Here is a 19,603-nt window from a genome sequence, read left to right on the forward strand (position 1 = left end):
CCACGCTGGTCACGAGAACTTCTTCTTTATTTGTTGCTATTTTAAAAAAAATGAAATTAGGGCTTTGAAGTTTTATTTATAGTAAACTAAAGTTTTTTGCTTATAGCATCGGCTCGAAGTGGATATTATTTTTGAATAAACAACGGAGAACGATAGTCAAATGAACACAGATACCACTACAACGAAAGCACCCTAAACTAAACAATGCATTAGTTTGTGTAACGTACTAACTAAAGCAAATTATTACATTCCTTATGTTAATTAGACCACGTGCATCTGGCAACAGGCAGTCACTTCGAAATTGGCAGGAAGAAGGTCAGATCTTCTGCACGTGATTTTACAAGACAGCTTTTTGAAAAATAAGAAACCAGCCAACATTGAGAGCCAAAAGAAGAAGAGCTACCGCCACTGTAATTATCGGATAAGTGTTGGCAGGAGAGTGTTCGCGAGGAACCGAATATGTAGATGCCACAGCGCGTTTCATCTTTTAGCTGCTCTTGCATTTATTGTGTCATAAATCCTGGATCTTGTTTCTAGCAGAAGTTGTAAGTTGTTGAACTGCAAACCGAGTATAATTTTTTAGAGTCTTTAATTACAGTCTGGACACAAAGCTAGCAAGGAACTTTGCTTTCACAAGCGATCCTATCTCGCGGTGCCTCCAAAAAAGAGTAGTAAATAATATAAAAGAGAAATTGCAAAACAAGTAAGTGTAAGATGTCATAGTTCAGTGCGCCCAGTTTTGCTAATTTGGATACGCATCAACAAGAAGCAATGTCTGTTCAACTAAAGCGTGCAATGCATGCGGGGCGACTCATTTTATCGATGTGGCACATAGATATTAGCGTAGCTGTCTGCTCATATCCAATACTTGAGAAGTAATCGAGGTAGACACCAAAATCTTGTAGCTTTCTTCAGCAGACGGAAATAAGTGAAGAACCTAAAAGCATTGTCAAAATGAATATATGTTCACCACATTTCTTTTGTATAATGTTTCTACCCGATTGTCAAACAGGTAGGTCTAAGCCCATCGGATAATTTTTGAAATCAATGTAACGAGAAACTACAAATTTAAGGCACTGTTTTCCACATCCTATAAAGATAACTGAGCTTGGAACTGTACTGTGTAAAGCGACAGATTTGTACCACATGCGATCTGAAGAATCTGTTGTTAGCAGCACCTGTCGTGTCTTCCCTGATCAGGGCCCGGATTCACAAAACTCACTTACGAAAACATTTTTGCGCAAGAGAAGTTTTCTTGCGTAAGTCGATTCACGAAACGAAAAAACGTCGTAAGAGGCCATAGTTGTCACATCGGCCGCTGCAAATAAAGCGCGCTGTGACTGCCCGGGAACATGTCAGCGATGGTGACGCAGTTGCTATATTTGCTTACGTCACCGAAAAGTGCTCGTAAGTGGATTCACGAAGCGAAATTGTGCGTAAAAACAGCATGGCTGAGAGAAAATCCCAAGAGTGGTCCGGACCACTCTTAGGAACAATGTGGCTACTTAGAACCTGCTGCCGCAGCGGTATACTTTGGTGCACTGGCTGGTTTTGAGTTAATTCACGCCCATCAAGAGCTGCCTGATGACTGCTGGTGCGTTTTTATTTCTTTCGGCGCTTTGAGCTTCGCGTGTTGTTTCCCTTGTACGCAGTGGATGGTGTTGACAACCACCATCGTCCAATAAGTTCGAAGTCGCAGTAATTGAAGAATTCTATTGGGCGTCAATGGCATAAAACTACGCATGTAAAGATTTGTGGTTGGATGAAAACCAATGTGATACGTGAATGGTCGGTGCATTTGAACGCGACATGGCATAGGATCAACCTTATTTGTTATGTTGTTGTGTTGCGCCCCATCTCATCCAATTAAAAGTGCGACTCGAGATCCTTGCCTCATTGGTGAAAATTACCACCAAAGAGGTTAATGGGAGCACATTCTTTGCACGCTATTGGAAATAAAAATGAGAGGAAGTTTTCAGTGAGTGGTTCCTAAAGTTTGTGCTCTAGTGTACTTTCATTGGCTCTAACTGTCCAATGGTTGCGATCTCTGAAATACAGCTGTCGATACACTTTGGGACGATCTGTAACAAAGCGTACTTTGTAAACCAAAGCGTATTAGGGGTGCGCATGATTACGCATGGAACTACAAACAAATCATGCATCTTCACCTTCACTGTTCAGACACCGATATGGACCGTGATACTATGGCAAGCAATCGGAATGAAATGACCCTAGTAACTTTGTATGACACCGAAAATATGCAAACCCTCACGATTCTAGAGCAAACCTTGGCTGAATTCATCCCTGCGTCAATTACCAGCCATTTAACTTGGCGCACGAACATCATTCAAAGGTAGAGCGAGCCACTGACATGTATTTTGTGCGACGTAGCGACCACTTGACCTGAGAATAATAGCGTTGCGAAGGCGAATCCCCTGTCGCATGCTCTGATCGAAGCAGACGACAAACGCGAGCAGACGACGGCTTGGCCGACAGGCACAGCTTGTGATTGGTTGTGAAGCAATACCCTCTACATCAGCTCACTCCGTGACGTTGCCAAAACACTTCTTTCATCTGGCACGCCTGTCCTGTTCGTCATATCACGCCCCTCGCACATAAGAGAAAATTTTTTCACGCCGTGAAAATAGTGCAAGTACTTTCTAAGAGCTCTCTTATCATCTTATGTGCTGCGCAGTTGTCGAAAACAACATGGCGTCATAAACAGCATATCGGTCGGTGCGACTTTCAGCAAACGCTTCTCGCACGAGTTACTTCAGCGTTTGACCGGATGTGTTGTGATTACAGCAGCTCTTTCGGTGCGTGTAAGCAGTGCGGAAAGCTGTGGCAGTGCAATGGTGTACGGTGAAGCGCAGCGAAGCCTGTGCGTCGGTGTGGTTATCAAGCGGGGATCGGCGTCGATGTATCGACGACAACTGGCACTCGAGAAGCCTGCAATGTGTGTTTGTGTGCCGGTAACAGTTCGTTCGCTTGACTTTCCAGTCTCTCAGTTTGGTGCTGTGCGACATTTCGGATTGACAGCGTTTTGACACGTTACTTGAGTGACCCCAAGTACGTACGGAAACGTATGAACTACGCGCTCGGTTCTTGCTTCGCCACTAGTTAGCCCGCACGCTTCTATTTACTTGAGAGCAATGTACTGTTCCGGAGTGAAACGATGTCTGTTGTGAACAGTGGTGCTGTGTTGACGTTCCAAGACTTGTGAACAAGCTGTGCTCGTGTGACCGAAACTTGAAAGACAGCGTTGATAACTGTTTTGCCCTGCGAAGTCGTGGTGGGGCAGCTTGGCGCTTTTGTTTGTTAAGTCGTCACTTCTCCTTTTTGTGATAACCATAGTCCTAGCGCTGTGATGTGATCAACCAAAACTGCGAGATGCTACATTCTGTTGTGGATCGTGTTACTTTGGAAGCGCGCCTAGACTGTTCTTCGGTAACAAATTAAGAGTTCTATGTGGCGGCGAGAGCCCGTGAACGTCAAGCTTCCCTCCAGCCCCCCAAAAAAGCAAAGATTTCACCGGTGCCTTGCTTTGGATAAAGTTGTAGGCCAATATCGCCTAACTACAGGTTTCCGAGTTCGTCTGGCCATCGTTTTGCACGGCACTAGAGCCTTGACAACAGCCGGTCATGGCCAGTTCTTACACTTTATCAATGGACGTGCACGCCTGGCCAGCCCTTCATTGCTGTCATTGGCAGCTTCCAGTCTGCAGATGCCCTTTGCCTGTTCGCCGTAATTGGTTCCTTATGACACCGACGGCCACTAAATGCTGCCATCGGTGAGTTCACCTTGCAGAACTAAATTTCACCGGTACTATAATTCACGCAGTTCTATAACGTGTGCAAGTTTTTAAGCCCATCAGATGTAATGTTTCTCTATGGTAAGTTGAAGCATGAAAAATTTACTACTACTGTTTTATACATACATATATTATGGAGCAAATACATAAAAAGTTTTTTGTGATTTGATACAAGTGAGCTCTTGTTTGATTATGAGGTTGGGCCTGTCGATTGACCACGTTTGATAGTTGGAAAGTTAATGTGAATTTATTTTTCAGGAGCCAGGTTGCACTTAAAAATTTGTTATTTTGGAAAATTAGTTCTATAGACGATTACCACTGTGGTAGTACTATACCTCAGTAGGACATATATATTGCGGTACGTAAATTTTACATGAGGCTTCAGTTTATTTCAAAGTGATTATAGCAGACTTTGGTCACTTTAACGAAGTGATAGCTTCCTCAAATAAGTATTAGAAGTGAGTGCTTTTAATGATTGTTTTTAATTATCTCGTTTTTGGCTCTTCACAGATCGCAGAGATTGGTTTGTTAAGGTACTGTGATGCATCGGTTGCGCATTCTGGCACATCAATCCTCATCATTACTTGGAGCACCTGTACAAAAATAGGAAGGACACGTTCTCCCTAACTGTGCAAGCCTATGTCACTGCTCGGACTGTTATCATTCAGCGGATGTGGCGTGGAAGCAAGCATGGCAGCCTCATCTGGAAGGTCTGCAATCTGCTTGGGAGCTTCGAGGGCACAAAACTGCCTAACGGCTGGCTGCAAGGATAGTTTTTCTTTAATACAAACGATTACGTGAACACCACTTACTGTGCACAATTTGAAAACCCAAGCATGGTTGCTTTCAGTGGATACCTGTAATATTCTTACACATAATTCTTATTCAACATTTATAGAACTAAATTGCAAGATAATTGAGAATGTTGAAAGCTGAAAGCCTGCAGCTTATGAATGAAACTCCAATAATCTGAGACTCAAAAGCTTGTACTTTGAAACGAGCAAAAATACTTTGATTCCTTATTGAGCTCTCCAGCTTGTGACTCCCTCTGTGGATCAAGTGCTCTGGAAGGAAATATCAAGTGGGTGAAAATTGCCTGGCTGTTCACAACTTGCAAGAAGAAATACCTATTGAAGAAGCCTCAGATGACATAAGGCCAGTAACTGCATCTTTTACCTAATGTAGGTTTTTCTCTCTCAGTGCTGTTGCTTGTGTTTCAGCCGAACATGTTCACCACGATTGCATAGTGATATATATTTTTCTACAAATTGTACCTGACCTAAGTATGCATTGTTGATCTCTAAAGGTGACGTTCAGTGTGTTTCAAAGCCATGGCTTCTCATTTCTCTGACTGTGGCTAGCCTATTTCAGCAGCAGAGCGATGCAGCTAGCACACATGCAATCCAAGTCATGGAGCGCTCCTTTGGTGTTCTGTGCAGGACACAGCATATCCAGCCGGCAAGGCACTGGTATCAACAATAATGGTGAGTGTTGGTGGGACCTGTAGGAGCCCGTTGTGTTTGTTGTGTATGATTATTTCCCCTGATGAAGTGCATTTTTGAAAGGTTTTCTTCATTTAGAATATTAGATGCCAGAAACAAGCACACTCATAATCCACAAGTTCTTTGTGTCTTCTAGACTGCCCATTTGCTCCTATATGCGGTATGGTGAGCTGGCTATGTTAGATAGCCTTAAAGTTATCAACATTGGCTGTTGTGTTGTAATGCAGTCTAACTTGTGTTTCTTAGTGAACTTATTTGGGGTCCACTTCTCGCAGCTAGTGTAAAGTCGAAATAAAAGAAACTCTATGGCTTTTTATGCCTGTCAGAAGTTTCATGCCTTCATCTATAACATTGTGGTTTTGCTCTTGTATCATATTAAATATATTTTCAGCCTTCACTGTTTGTGTGTGTGTGTGTGTTAAGGCTTGTCATTGGCTTCTGAAAATACAATATCTGTAAATATGAGCACATAATTGACAACTATACACTCTTGCATGTAGCATGGTTGTAACAATGATCTGTATTTTTCTAAGTTCCAGCAGTAACAAGGGGTTCGGTGCTCCACGGTCATGTACAGTGTATCAAGAACAGAGCGCAGAAGACCAACAAGTATAAAGGGACTGCCAGTGACTGTTCTCCTGCTCAAAGTTTACAACAGCAGAAAGAGCACATTGTGATGTCAGGAGCAGCTGCTGCTTAACTTCTTAGCAGTGCATTATTCAGCAGTTCCTTTGCTTGCATTCGAAATTATTTAAATTTTGCATGAAAGATACCAAACTATGACACTAATTTAAAGGCTGTTGTAGTGTTAGTGGGCAAATATTTTTGAGCTGAAGTTTTTAACATGTGTGTTAAGTGCCTGCGTGCCTCTACATTTGCATGCCAGAAATTACAGCATCCATGGTCGCCAATGGTAACTGTGTTTGCATTCTTTGTAGTACAAGAAGTAAAGCCATGGATGCAGTAATCATGTACTTATGGCGAATTCCATTGGGAGAGCAGGTGCACTCAAAAGCACGCTCAAAGTGCTCTCTTCCGAGGCGGCGTGTTTCAGTGGTCGAACAGGAGTAGGAGCACTGTCATCCATTGGTAGAGCGAGAGCGCTTTTGCTGCGCCGAGAGCAGCCAGGAGCAGTTCTGTCTGCTCCCTCTTAAAAAGCGGAGTGAGTGGAAAACGCAGGAAACCACGTGTTTGGAACGTCATGTCCGGACATACCCTCTCAGCAATCCTCCTCACTTGTTTACATTTTGCGGCGTCGTGTCGGGCGGTTATGGCGGCAGCGAAGCGTGCGTGGTGCTCGGGCTCGAACGATTTTAACGTCGTAGCGGCAGATTCTGGCAGTGAACGTCCACCTTGCCTGCCTTCAGATTCACGGATGGCGGAGGCAGCAAAACGTCGTCGTCTTGCCGAAGTATTTGACGAGCTAGACGATGTCAGCAGCGATAGCTGCTGGAGCTCTACGTCCGAGTCGAGTTCAAGCAGCAGCGACGATGACGACGAAGTGTATGCAGCAGCGTTTCAGCAGCTCTTTTCTCTGCCAGAGCGAAGGCCGAAAGTGGAAGCATATGTTACAAAGACGGTGGCTAGCTACTCCGACGAGGAGGTGAGTCATTCGGCTTCTGTTTTAATTAGGTTGCTTAAAGGCCTGTTTTCTTCCAGTTCAAAAGAAATTTCCGCGTCACGCGGCCGGTCGTGGACTTCTTGGCAGCAGAATTCGCCAAGTCACCGCACTGCCCTCAGAACAGTGATCATGGTGGCCTGCCTGCCAAGTCGGCTGAAGAACACATTCTCTCCTTTCTTTGGTGAGTGTCCGTACGTTTAGGAATGCCGCTGTCATCAGGTCACTGCATAATCCGTTTTATAGTGGGTTAGAGGCATATGAAATATTGCAAATAAATGTACCTAATTCGCAGCATGTCATTGGACCACCTTGCTTTAAACTTGTTAAATGCTACTAGCGAGTGTCGAACGTAATAGAGTTATAGTATTTTGTGAAATGCTTTCGTAGTTTGTACACCTACACACTGAGCTTCACAAAATTCTCGTTACTAGAATCAGTGGCAAAGCATAATTCATGATGCATCATTACAAACAACCATGAAAACTTTTGCTCACGAAGCATTTCAAATCGGCTGTGTCAGCAGGTTCACAGTGAGCTTCATCTCCACACTTATAAATGTAATGCGCGAATTAAAATTAGAATTTGTTATTTAGATAGTGCTTCTACTAATCAAATATTTTGAGTTTCTAAGGTGTCACCCAAAAAGGTGGAATCGTGTTTTCTGACTTCAGTTGTCTTGCTAATTTGCTTCATTGACAGCGACAGCATTGTTAACACCATTATTCAGTCATTGACAGCAACAGCAAGCTTAATTCCATTATTTAATTAGAGTATCCTCTCCTTTTCAGGTATGCAGCCAACAAAGCATGCATTAGAGATGTCGCTGGCCGCTTTGAAGTCGCAGAAAGCACTCACCACAGAATGATGGGCCGAGTAACTGCATTCCTGCTCGACATAGCACCGAATGTAATCAAGTTCCCCAGTGACCTGCAGAAGCTTGCTGTGGATTTTGAGAAGGTAACTATGCTTTTGTAAACATGCTATTTAAGGTATAAACTACAGTTTTTTTCACACCAATGTCATACAGCTCTACACAACTCAAGGGACCAGACTAAGAGGAATTACACCTACTCAAACCACAATAAGGACTGAAAGCAACTGATATGCAGGATCAGAACTGCAAATGAACAGAAAATGTAAAAATGCAAGAGATATGAAAGAGCACCACACAGTCAAGCCTCCTTCATGTGTATTACAAATGCTGTCAGCAATCGGACATTTTTCTTGAGTAGTTTTGACCATGTGATGCTGTTTCATATCTCTTCTATTTTCCCATCTTCTGCTTAGTGATGTACATCTAGTACTTGTCCTGCATGTACAGTGAATAAACCTAGAGTTCAGTTACTTGTGCACTCTGTATGTACTCTGTATGTGTCATTAATTCCCCTTCGTGCGGTCCCATGTGTTCTTTACCGCTCTACTATTACAATTATGAATTAGTTAGTGCCAGAATGCACCTTTTAAATAAGTTATTACAATTATTTTTCCCAGATGCTTCACAATTAAATAGCCAGTTAATTTCAATCATGTGTACCGGTAGTGTATTGCACTCGCCGTTATGAGCTTCAAGTCTCCAGTTTGTTTTAAACTTTTCCGCATGTTATTGGCACCTTTCATTACCCTTAGTGCCATGCTTATTTGACTATGTGTGTGCACATTTTTTTCTCTTGCAGCTGTCGGGATTCCCAGACACAATTGGGTGTGTTGACGGAAGCTACATGCCTATCAGGTGCCCAGCCAGGAAAGTGCGATCTGTTTATATAAACCGGCACCATTACCTATCCTTGACACTTCAAGGTGTTTGTGACAACAAGAAGAGGTTTCTTGATGCCAGCACTGGCTACCCAAGCAAAATTCATGACGCACGCATTTTCCGTCGGTCCAGGATTTCAAGTGTTTTGCCACAACTGTGCTCTAGCAAGTACCATATAGTGGGGGATGCTGCATATCCTTTCCGGGAGTACCTGATGACACCAATTCGAGACTATGGGAATCTTGACAGCATCAAAAAAACCTTCAATGCAAGACTCTCCGGGACAAGGGTGCTTATTGAAAATACTTTTGGCGATTTAAAAAATCGTTTCAGACAACTGCACAGGTTGGATATGTGGACAGTGGATAACATGTCCAAGTTTATCATTTCATGCTGTGTGCTTCACAACCTCTGCATTGATTGTGGAGATTTGCCAGAGAACCTGTCACGAGACCTGTCACTTACCTCACAAACAACAAATGTAGACTCAAGCTCTTCTGCAGTTCAAGTAAGCAGCAGTAGTGTAGCCCAACAGGATAGCCTATTACGTGGCTTGGCTAGCATCAAGAGAGATCACTTGATGATAAAAATGGGGTTGCAGAACCAGCAGCCATGAAACAAGGAATTCCTTTACGTGTTATGCAGTTGTGAGCAAATATATGCTTACCAAAGGCCCACCTGAAAAGCTGAACTCGTTAAAACACCTTCAAGGTTGGGAAAAATTGTCCTTACCACACACCTGTTGGCCCATTTGCATTTTCTCAAGGTAGTGTATTGTGCCAAACTAGAAAATAAAAGACATTGAAACTAAGTAATCGCTTTGGGTAGTACGTTTATTTATTTAAAACTACCACTTTATTTTGGAAGTCCAAAGGCCTGACGGAGAATCTCCATTTTTTCTTCATGCATTTTGCGCCGCTCTTCACGAAGCACCTGTCGCTCGGCCTGCCTTTCAGCTCTTCGATTTTCTTTTTCTTGACGTCTGGCCGCCTTTTGAGCCTCCTTTTCTTCTTGCAGTGCCCTCATTTCAGTAAAAAACAACTGCATGTGTGCCAGGCGTGCAGTTCCTACCCGTGGCTTCGTGTCGGGATTTGAGGACTGCGTCTTATTTTCCTCAGTGGTGTTGGCAGGTGACAACACGGCCGGAGATTCGGGCGAGGCTTTGAATGTAGCCCCTGAGGCGTCTCGCTCTACCTCCGGTTCAATGCTGTCATCAATGCTTTCAATTTTTTTCACCTCGTCGTCAAAAGGCACAGGGGTGGGTGAAGCACCAGACCTTTTGTTATGGTCGGAAGACGCCTTCCGACGCCTAATTACTGTTTTGTACCTATTTTCACACTGTTCTGGGGTTTTGGCTATGCCAAGCACAGCCTCGATGTCCATCGATATTTGTTTAAAGGCTTGCTTCCTGTTTTTGAATTTTTTAAATGGGCCAATCTGAGGGAAATATTTGAGGTAGTACTCTAGGAGCAGCCTTGTTTGCCCCTCTGTCCATTCAGCAGCTAGAATAAGAAAGAACCAACACATAAATGGTTTATTGGGAAACTGTCGGTCATTGTGCAGGCATTACTTATAATTGAATAATTTAACACACAGCACGGTCACTTGAGCTTAATTATCAATCAGCAAGCATTAATCAACAAAACAAGCATTTGCGCAGACTAGCAAACATACATAAGTGATAAGTTCTGGTATTGTGCATGTAAATGCAATATGCAAATTGTGCCAGTCTTCCAGTAATTGTAGTGGTCTGCTTTCCATGCTCTCTTTTTTTTTTTGTCATTTAAGGATCACTCCTACAAGTACACTTTTACACGCTCTGATGCATGCTTGTTAGATTTACCCAAGAACACTTGCTGAGGCAATTGTAGACACTCAGTGTTAATATACTTGCCTCCACCTCCTCTCCTGGAGCCTGATGGCTTGCTTTGAGCACCAGTCTCCCCGTCAGCTGATCTTGATGCAGTGGGAGCTGGCAGGTGCAGAGTATCTGTGCCATCTAAAAAATATAAATGAGCAGTAAATGTAGTGCCTCGCAATAATGTTAATACTAATACTTACCACCTCCTGTTTCAACGCATGGCAATCTGAGCTCCATGCGCATTTCTTCGCTCCCTCGCCTTGGCACATCGCCAGCCATATTTGTACGCAGAACTGCATCTGTTTTCACACAATGATGGAAATGTAATCAAATCAGTTATATAATGAAAATGGTTTCTCAAGTAGTCAGCTACATTATGCAAACTCGGATGCCTTACACTCGAAGGTAAGCGGATTAGAGCAAGCAAAAAACAAATTCTAAAAAAGTCAATTCATCATGTTACAGGGCTGCATGAAACACTGCACAAATCACTGATAATTAAAAAAAAATATCGCTTATCATACGTAGCATCTCGACCCTGCGATAAGAAATCGTGCTTCCGAGGAGATGTATGGCTTCACCGTATCACGTGGGATGCTGATCTGCCGTCTGGAGACATTAGCCACTTAAAAATCAGAAATAAAAATAAATTGTTACTGCGTGCAATACTTAGCTGCACCCACGTGACACTTGCTACACGCCACTTCGCAGTTACTTTTCTTAAAACGCTGCGAATCATTCTGTTGCTGATGGAGGGGTCTGCAATGTAAGTTTGTTTTGAATTAAGGATTAATTACTCATGCAAGGAAACTTGGCAACAGGATAGTGTACTGCAGTACTTCTAGAATTGTTTACGTTTTGTTAACTGCTGATGACAGCAGCAGCTGGTAACTGCATGAACAGTCTGATAAAGCTGTCATATCCACGGTGTTTTTCTGATATGATAAAGAATAGTGGGCTTAGGTCCACGCGCGCAAGAATGCATTGCATGCTGCATGCGCGACAAGTGCGCTGAAACAAATAAAAAGCAATCAAATTCACTTTACCTTCCGTACTAGATGGTGCCTGGTGTTGAATTAAAGACAGTAGGATGCGCTGAGCTTCCGAGTCCATCATGTAGTAGTATACGAAGCAGCAGCTTTGCAGGATAGCGCGCAAGCGAGTGCGCTGTACCAACCACTGCCACACGTGCTTTCCTTGCCCGTCCGGATCAGACCGCACGTGTTTTGCAGCAGAGGACGCTGGGATGCACAACCTTTCTCCTCACTCGCCTTTTTATTCCCTCACACCTGCTCTGCGGAGGTGTGCCGCATTCCAGTGGCAGGTTGAGTGACGCGGCTCTCAGTGCTCTGCCCCCTACTCCTCTCTGCTCGGCACCCTTACTCCTGTTCTCTCAATGGAATTCGCCATTAGTCGATGTAATCCTTCAGTGTACACTCATTTGTATAGCACCAATGATGCCATGAGTGTATAAGCTCTGGGAAGTGAATCTATGTGGATTATTTTATTTGGAAGGAAGAGGATCATCACTACTCCTAGTATATCTTAATAGTAGATTTTAGTGCTTGGGTATTATCCCACTGCCTGTCCATCCTTCAACAGTCTACTTATCTACAGTGTAAGCGTAACTTTTTAAATGTATACTTTGCTCGGATAGGTTTGTTCATAATGTAATGCAAGTGACTTATCATCTATGCAGCTCTACTCAGACTAGAAATAAAAGTATTTATTTTTATATGTAGCTATAGCATGCATTCACTTGTGTTTTTCTAGGTGCCTGTACAATTGTTTAGCCCTACAAAAGTGCTGGTATACTCTAATATTGAATCTGGCATCTTAAAATAGTTTGTTAGTGGAAGTAAGAATGTGTTTACAACCAATATTACTATCCTCAGATGAACTGTGAAAACTCTGTGGAAATTTATTTACAGTTTTTGAACGTTGTGAAGGCAAATGTTATGTTCTTTTATTGTGGTCCCTGTGTCATGCAAATGAGCCATAATTACTTGGCAGTGGCACAGTATTAGTTGCTATTTTACGCATATGTACTGAGCAACATCGCAGTTGAGGCCAGCAGCAAGACATACATGCAGTGCACTGGAGCATCACCTCACATAGTGTATAGTCTTTGCCCACCAGTAAACTCAATATTTTTCAAGCAGACTAATAGACAGCTGTATGGGAACTGTGTTGGTATGCAAACTTTCAAGTCTTCTTGAGGAGTGTTTTTCATCATTTTTGTCCAAGTGAAGTAGCCACCCAAGGCCACAACTGGTGGGAATGTGGTGGTTTCCTCTCTCCAAAAGCACTCCTACCAGCTGCCTCAATGTTAGCATGGGGTGAATTCACGAACTGGAAAAATAATTGGTCTTTGTTTTCTTGGCCGAAAGAGTCACTTCCACCGTTGAGCCACCACGACGCGCCAGAATAGAAACTTTTAGCTAAATATTGTTGATTCTACTTTTGAGAAGTGTTTTGGGGAAACGAAATGGCACCTATAGCTGTCAATATAAACACTGTTTGCACCAAGGAGCTTAGTAGCTTATATTTGTATTATTCGTGTATTGTCTAGAATTTACTCGCGCTGTGCCAACTTTCAGCCCAAGTGTCCTAACATGCTTTGTTAGTGGCTTGTGAATGAGCCAAGCTATGTAAATAGAGTGATATTACAGACATGTACAAAATATTGATGCACAGCCCTTTTCTTTAGCATGACATTGTCAAGGGCTTTATTCTTGTGTTTTTTATAAAGAGTGCTTGTCACTGGGCATCAGCGGAAAACTATGCATCAAGCTTTTGCGAGATGGTTCGAGAAACACTGTGTTCAGATATAACAGTGCCGGTGGATTTCTCTCGTAAGTTACTTTCTGTAGTATTTTCAAAATGAGTTTATTAGAATTGTTGTTTTATAGCAATTCATTTTAAAATTTACACCTGAGTGTGTGTATGTATGTATGTATGGGTGTACATATGTATATGTGTGTGTGCGTATATGTATGTATGCATGTATGTATGTATCTTTTAAATGAGAATCCGTTTATCATTGGTGAGTAAGTTTGGTAATGATATGGCTGAATTTGTTTCTAGTTATTTCTCTTTTGAGCCATTACATATTTCAATTTATTTTGTACTGCATAAAAATAAATGTAACCTTACACAGAATATGCCTGTTCGAAGAAGTTGTGTTATTTACCAACCTACAGTCATGGGCAAGAAATTGGGTAAAATGGAACGGACCTGCGAAGATTAGTTTAGAGCATAGCTACTCTACATGGCATATCTCGTACACATTGCGTTGGTTGAATATGTCGATTTCAACCTTTCAATTTTAATCAGAATAAGCAAGCTATCACGCGTGGTTGTATATGTGTGTGATATTTATGCATACTGTGATACCGGTTCGCAATTACAATTAAGGTCACAAACCTAGTCAAGCTGAATACACGAATTTCGTCCATGCACCTTTCATCTGCACTAGAACTGTTGTTAATAAAAATCAACTTCAGTTTAGAAATTTATTCTAGTAACCAAAAGCAGGGTATCTCTTTATCACACAAATCAAATTGCCATTGTTCTGTTCCATTCTGGACAATAGGGGACCCTCTCAGCAGAACTCGATTAACTGCTATAGTTCATTTTAACCATTGACAGCGACATTACACTGAAGCGTGCAGTATGACAAATAGCGGGAGAGAAGACACAAACTAATCACTCTGTTCGCGTCAGCGCTAACTGTCCGTGCTCTTTGTTTGGTCTTGCTGCATGTGATGATGCCCACCAAATTAGCACGAAAGCGTGTCCCTACAAAGGCAGTCAACTTGGCTGCAAGCAGTTAGCTCACTGCATGTGTAGATTTTCTTCAAAACACCGTGAAGGCTGATTGCTGGTCGAATATCCAAACACGTGAAAAGTAATATACCAGGTATAATTAGGTATTTCAGCATTGGACACTTTTGCGATAAGAGAGAATGGAGGAAAAAATTATGAACCCTGAATTGTTTAATTTTTAAAGGAGCACAATACAGCGCTTTTGGGTCAAAAGGGGAGTGAAAGAAACAAGTGCGAAAGCCTACTTCTCATCAAAACATTAGTACCCGCTACCACGCATAATGTCAGGCCGGGCAACCTCTTGAAAAAAAAAGTGTTCAGTGATTCTGCGAATCGAACCAAGTACCTCATAGATTGTAGTTTAGCGCTGTAACCGCTCGTCCACTGCAGCAGTGCTTGCATTCGCCCTATTGCTGATATATCGTCATTCCTTCGAATGAAGCCAAATGCAAAAAAGTCCGGTGAAACTTTGTCAAAAATAGAGAAAATAGTTAGAATGCGTTTGCCCAAGGTTACTAGAAGATAGAAACCGCCATGTGGGACTGTATAACCATGCGCTATTTATTCTTGTACATTACTGTCATGACGTTGGGATAGCCGGCTCTAACGTAGGCTACCTTCTCATAGTTTGCCAAATATAAATAAGAAAATAAAAATATATAACAGCCTGTGACAACGCTAATCAACTATTATGAGTTCACTGTCACTAGTGTCACTTTCACTAGATGAATGCTCAGTTTGCTTCCATTATCGTTATTTAGGAAAGTTTTGGCTCATTAACTCAACTCTCCTAATTAGCAATGATTCTCACATCTAAGGACAGTCACACTTCATCTCGCTTTTTGAGTGGCTGTCACTCCCATATAACGCGTACTCCTCTTTTTTAGGCTCTCCGAGCATCTGACCCTGCTTTGCGGAGACTTTTCCTGACGTCTGCTGGGCCAGAAAATTGTCTTTATTATCTATCAATTTCAAGCTTTCGCGAAGCCGAAACGAGAGTCTCTCTCTCTCTCTCTTCATCCTTTTCGCACGTGTGATAACGTCTCTCGACCTCAAGACTCGTATACACGTCCCTTGCTTTGTTTGCGCACTCAAACAACGCTGGATGAAATATTTGCACCGTGTTTTGTGAAAAGCATTAGCACTGAGACACCTCCCGACGAGTCTTCCTCATTTTACGTAGACATATACCTAAGCGTAAGCGTATGCACGTTCTCGCATTCCGGCTTTATAAAAATGCCGCGGTGCATGGAACCAGCGAAATTGCGCTCACAATTTCATTTGATTACTGCTGTTATCTATTTTAGCACAATTCGTCTGCAGGCACCAAAGTCGCTCATGTGTCTTGTAATAAGAATATTGTAACAAAGGCTACCTTTGACTATAGGTACAAAACACCCTTACGTTCACCACTATACCGTGCTAGATTGCACGGAATTAGTCAAGTAGCAGCGCAGCTTCAATGAAATGTAAGGTAAGTGGTCGCTTTAAATAAGGGAAGACATTCAAGGCACATTTTCAAACATTGCATGCATCGATTTATGTGTGGTTTCATTTATGTGGTGCACCTGGAGTGTTGTTTACTTGTACTTGGCGAGATAGTGCATGGATTGCTCGGTGGCTAAAGGCCATCAAGCAATTATTTTTTTTAGCTACAGTCGTAGAATAAAGGCGAGTGCTTGGCTTTGCACCGCCCACCAAAACGTCTATTACAACGTACGCGGCATCCCGTAAGCACTGTAGCAGACGCTCGCGGAACTGAAACTTAGATGCAGCAAATCATTGGCTATCATCGTATACTCTCGATGCTAGACGCTTTGCGTGCTACCTTGATATTATCGGCACACACTTCTTTCTTTCCTTGTCGTTTCATCGGCTATCGTCGGTCCTCCTTGCCCTCTTAAGTGCCGAATAAGTTAAATTCATACGCGCGCTATAGTAATCCCTCCAGATAAGAGAATTTTCGGCTAAGAAAATGCGTAGCCAAAGAGAAAGCTTTGTGAATTCGGGCCCAGATTTTCTTTTTTAACACGAAAATCAAGAAGTTATGGCCTGTTGTCTATTTTAGTTGTAGATTACTCTGAGGATGACGATGAATTTTGCATGCCCTCTTTGTAAGGCATGTGAAGCAGAAGTTCACCATCTCGTCACACACATCACAATGTGTGACACCTGACACCATTAAATTTCTTTTCTGCATGATGGTACACTTGTTAAGTATATTATACACTTGATCGGCAGCACAGAAAATTGGCAGATCCCACCCACAGTGAGATTCGATCATAGGTGAAGCACAAATGAAGAAGGTTGATATGTCACTTTAAAATCAGCACAACGTTACGAGGCAGACGTGTTTTATGCCGTACATGACTTTCATGTCAATATTGTCATGTCTGAACGTGTCATTCACCCTCGACGTCTATTGACGTCGCGTGATACCAAATTTGGTACATCTGAAGCTATAGTGAAACGGCTTCGACCAGGCTATGAGCATAGCAAGTAGTCATGTCCTACATGTCACGCATGTTATGATTATTCCATTTCGATGTGCCATTTACCTTCGTCGTCTATTCTCGTGACGTGATACCAAGCTTGGTATATGTGGAGCCAACGAAATGGCCGCGAGCGTGCTACGAGCGTAGCATAGTCATGCTTTAAATGACACGCATGTCATCATTAATATGCCTCGACGTGTCATGTACATTGTAGTCCATTCGTGTCACGTATTACAATATTTTGGTATATGTGAAGCTACCGAAACGACCGCAAGTGCACTATGAGCGTGGGGTGTAGTCAAGACAGACTTGACCTGCATGTCAAATTTTCGCTTTAGGGTCCGTCACTTAGGTTCGCCATGCCGTCATGTCATACCATGCCTGTTTTTCAATGTCATGTGAAGCACTGCAAGAGTAGCAAGGCCATGAAGTGTAAATCATGATATTCATGAAAAACATGTCATGATTTTTATGTTATAACTAGTCACTTAAGCTCATCATACAGTGATGTTATGCTATACCCTTTTCGGTATATATACCATTAACGAAACAGCCAGGAGAGCTAAAAGCTCATTGATTGATATGTGGTGTTTAACGTCCAAAAACCACCATTTGAATATTAGAGACGCCATAGTCGAGGGCTCTGGAAATTTCGACCACCTGGGGTTCTTTAACATGCACCCAAATCTGAGCACACGGGCCTACAACATTTCCGCCTCCATCGGAAATGCAGCCACCGCAGCTGGGATGCACTCCCTCGACCTGCAAGTCAGCAGCCGAGTACCTTAGCCACTAGACCGCCGCTGCGGGGCAAGAGAGCTAAAAGCCGTAGGAGGCTGATAGATAGATAGATAGATAGATAGATAGATAGATAGATAGATAGATAGATAGATAGATAGATAGATAGATAGATAGATAGATAGATAGATAGATAGATAGATAGATAAATATGCTCAAAGTCGCGAAGTTCACTAAGAAATACATAGCATTCAAAACGGATACGAAAATTGAACCACGGCGTGACCATGAAGTGAATAATGACATAGACCTTGCTTGGAGCTGATCGGCGGAAACCCGGAATCCTCCGCACAAGTCCTTTACCATCCTATATTGACTTGACAAGTTATAGGCGTGGTTGTACACAGACCTATATACCCAGTGTTTTATTATTTACATATCAACGCAATTATATACAATTAGGGACTGCTGACTACAAAGCTGTGAGGAGCGTTTTTTTAAAAAAAAGATTAAGTTTTTTCCGGTCAGTGAATTACTTGGCGAGGCGATCTTGAATTGGCCGTTGTAAGTTGGAGAATGCAGTGTGAATACAGTTCCAGAGTCGCGGTTTTCTTGCAGCCGCTTGCGTGCAGCCTCAGCTTCACGGGCTCTCTCACTTCTGGGTTCGCCTGTCCACGAGCCATATTCGCAGCACAAAGTGCACCTAACGCCTACAGATGTGTAGTGGACATCTCCCTTATCCGCTGAATAAGGGCATACAGTAAACGTGCTTCCCTTCATAATGAAAGTTACGGTGAGTGTGTAGTCTATACATTTGCACAGAGAACTATCGTACACGCCAAGGTACATGCCCCGAACATGACAAGCATGGCAAGCAACCTCCTAACAAGAAAATAAACGTTTCACTGCTTATCATTTTCACTCATTCTTTTTGCTGCTTTGCATGTGATGAGATCGGTGCCCCATGGTTTCTGCACTGCAGTGATTGTCCTAGTTATCCGTGCTGTGGCCAGATAACACTAAATTTATGAGAGTTTGGTGTGATTAAAGAATAGATACAGTTGGTGGTGTCGCATTTTACAATGTACTGAATTGCAGGGGGTCTAATTAACTAACATTTTTGGTACTAGTGAAACGCATCCAAGAAAATGGACAATGAAACTTTTTGTTTACGGGCTGTATTAGAAAGATGTGACATGAGAGCGTACCCTTACTATGGATAAAGACGTTGTAACTTTACGTAAAATAATAAAAATTCATTGAAAGATTTGGAGCCCCCGAGAATCATTTGACACCTGGTAGAACAGGCCTCAACCATTCGCTGCTTTCTGCACAGCCGCTGAGATGCACTTGGGCAGGGCATCGAAACACAATAGGTCTGTTCGATTCGACTGCACCACCTGAGCCAGCTCACCAAGTGTGACACTTTACCGTTCGTTTCAATGGTACAGCTACGGTTATCTCTGAACTATGTCGTTCATTCAAAATTCGCAGAGCTGGTTCACGATTTCATAGCACATCATATGGTGACAGTGCCTACTTGGTACAGTCATGCGCGTTCTCACTAGCAGCTGAGCAGACGACGCAGCATTCTGGCGTAGGTGCCTTGCACACGTCTACCAACGTGCTATGTTTTGCCGAGGTGCTGGCTTCTCATACTATGTGGCAGCATCATCATCATCGTCATATATGACCATTGCAATTTTTTACTAGCCACCACACCCCTCGACAGCTCCTGCTAGAGCTCGAGGCGTGAGCCGAGGAAGAACGAGCTCACACGCCTGGCGAACTGGAGCAACGCCACCTAAAGACGTGAGGCCAGCTACCGCAGATGCTACAATTCGACACCTGAAATGAAAGTACTGAGATCGACAGTGTCACATCGGGCACCTTCACCAGCATGGAGCTTACTTTACCCAGGGTACACCCATGCTAAAGCACTAATGGTAGCAAGAAAAAATGATCAAGCATGCCTGCAGAATTCTCCTTTAGAA

At 42.8% G+C, this 19,603-nt stretch overlaps 2 protein-coding genes across 2 annotated transcripts; one reads left to right on the forward strand and one right to left on the reverse strand.

Moving 5' to 3' along the window:
• The first annotated feature begins 6,278 nt into the window (after positions 1 to 6,278).
• Positions 6,279 to 9,498, forward strand: LOC119185138 (putative nuclease HARBI1). Its single transcript, XM_037434243.2, has 4 exons — positions 6,279 to 6,916; positions 6,973 to 7,115; positions 7,723 to 7,891; positions 8,608 to 9,498. The coding sequence occupies exons 1-4, from the start codon at positions 6,515 to 6,517 to the stop codon at positions 9,301 to 9,303; spliced, it is 1,410 nt and encodes a 469-aa protein (XP_037290140.1). The 5' UTR covers positions 6,279 to 6,514; the 3' UTR covers positions 9,304 to 9,498.
• Positions 7,722 to 11,864, reverse strand: LOC119163129 (uncharacterized). Its single transcript, XM_037434244.2, has 4 exons — positions 11,595 to 11,864; positions 10,749 to 10,847; positions 10,582 to 10,686; positions 7,722 to 10,189 (listed from the first exon to the last, which is right to left on the reverse strand). Exons 1-4 carry the CDS (start codon positions 11,662 to 11,664, stop codon positions 9,543 to 9,545), a joined length of 921 nt encoding a protein of 306 aa, XP_037290141.1. The 5' UTR covers positions 11,665 to 11,864; the 3' UTR covers positions 7,722 to 9,542.
• Positions 11,865 to 19,603: the final 7,739 nt, after the last annotated feature.

Source organism: Rhipicephalus microplus, chromosome 9 (genome assembly GCF_043290135.1).
Source record: "Rhipicephalus microplus isolate Deutch F79 chromosome 9, USDA_Rmic, whole genome shotgun sequence".
NCBI classification, from domain to species: Eukaryota; Metazoa; Arthropoda; class Arachnida; order Ixodida; family Ixodidae; genus Rhipicephalus; species Rhipicephalus microplus.

Bases quoted from the DNA above. Each gene is read 5' to 3' on its own strand.
- LOC119185138 (XM_037434243.2), top strand. From the start codon at position 6,515: ATGTCCGGACATACCCTCTCAGCAATCCTCCTCACTTGTTTACATTTT. The intron at 6,917-6,972 runs GTGAGTCATTCG...GTTTTCTTCCAG, and splicing joins CTAGCTACTCCGACGAGGAG to TTCAAAAGAAATTTCCGCGT. The intron at 7,116-7,722 runs GTGAGTGTCCGT...TCTCCTTTTCAG, and splicing joins CACATTCTCTCCTTTCTTTG to GTATGCAGCCAACAAAGCAT.
- LOC119163129 (XM_037434244.2), bottom strand. From the start codon at position 11,664: ATGATGGACTCGGAAGCTCAGCGCATCCTACTGTCTTTAATTCAACAC. The intron at 10,848-11,594 runs GTAAAGTGAATT...GTGTGAAAACAG, and splicing joins GGCACCATCTAGTACGGAAG to ATGCAGTTCTGCGTACAAAT. The intron at 10,687-10,748 runs GTAAGTATTAGT...TATATTTTTTAG, and splicing joins ATGCGTTGAAACAGGAGGTG to ATGGCACAGATACTCTGCAC.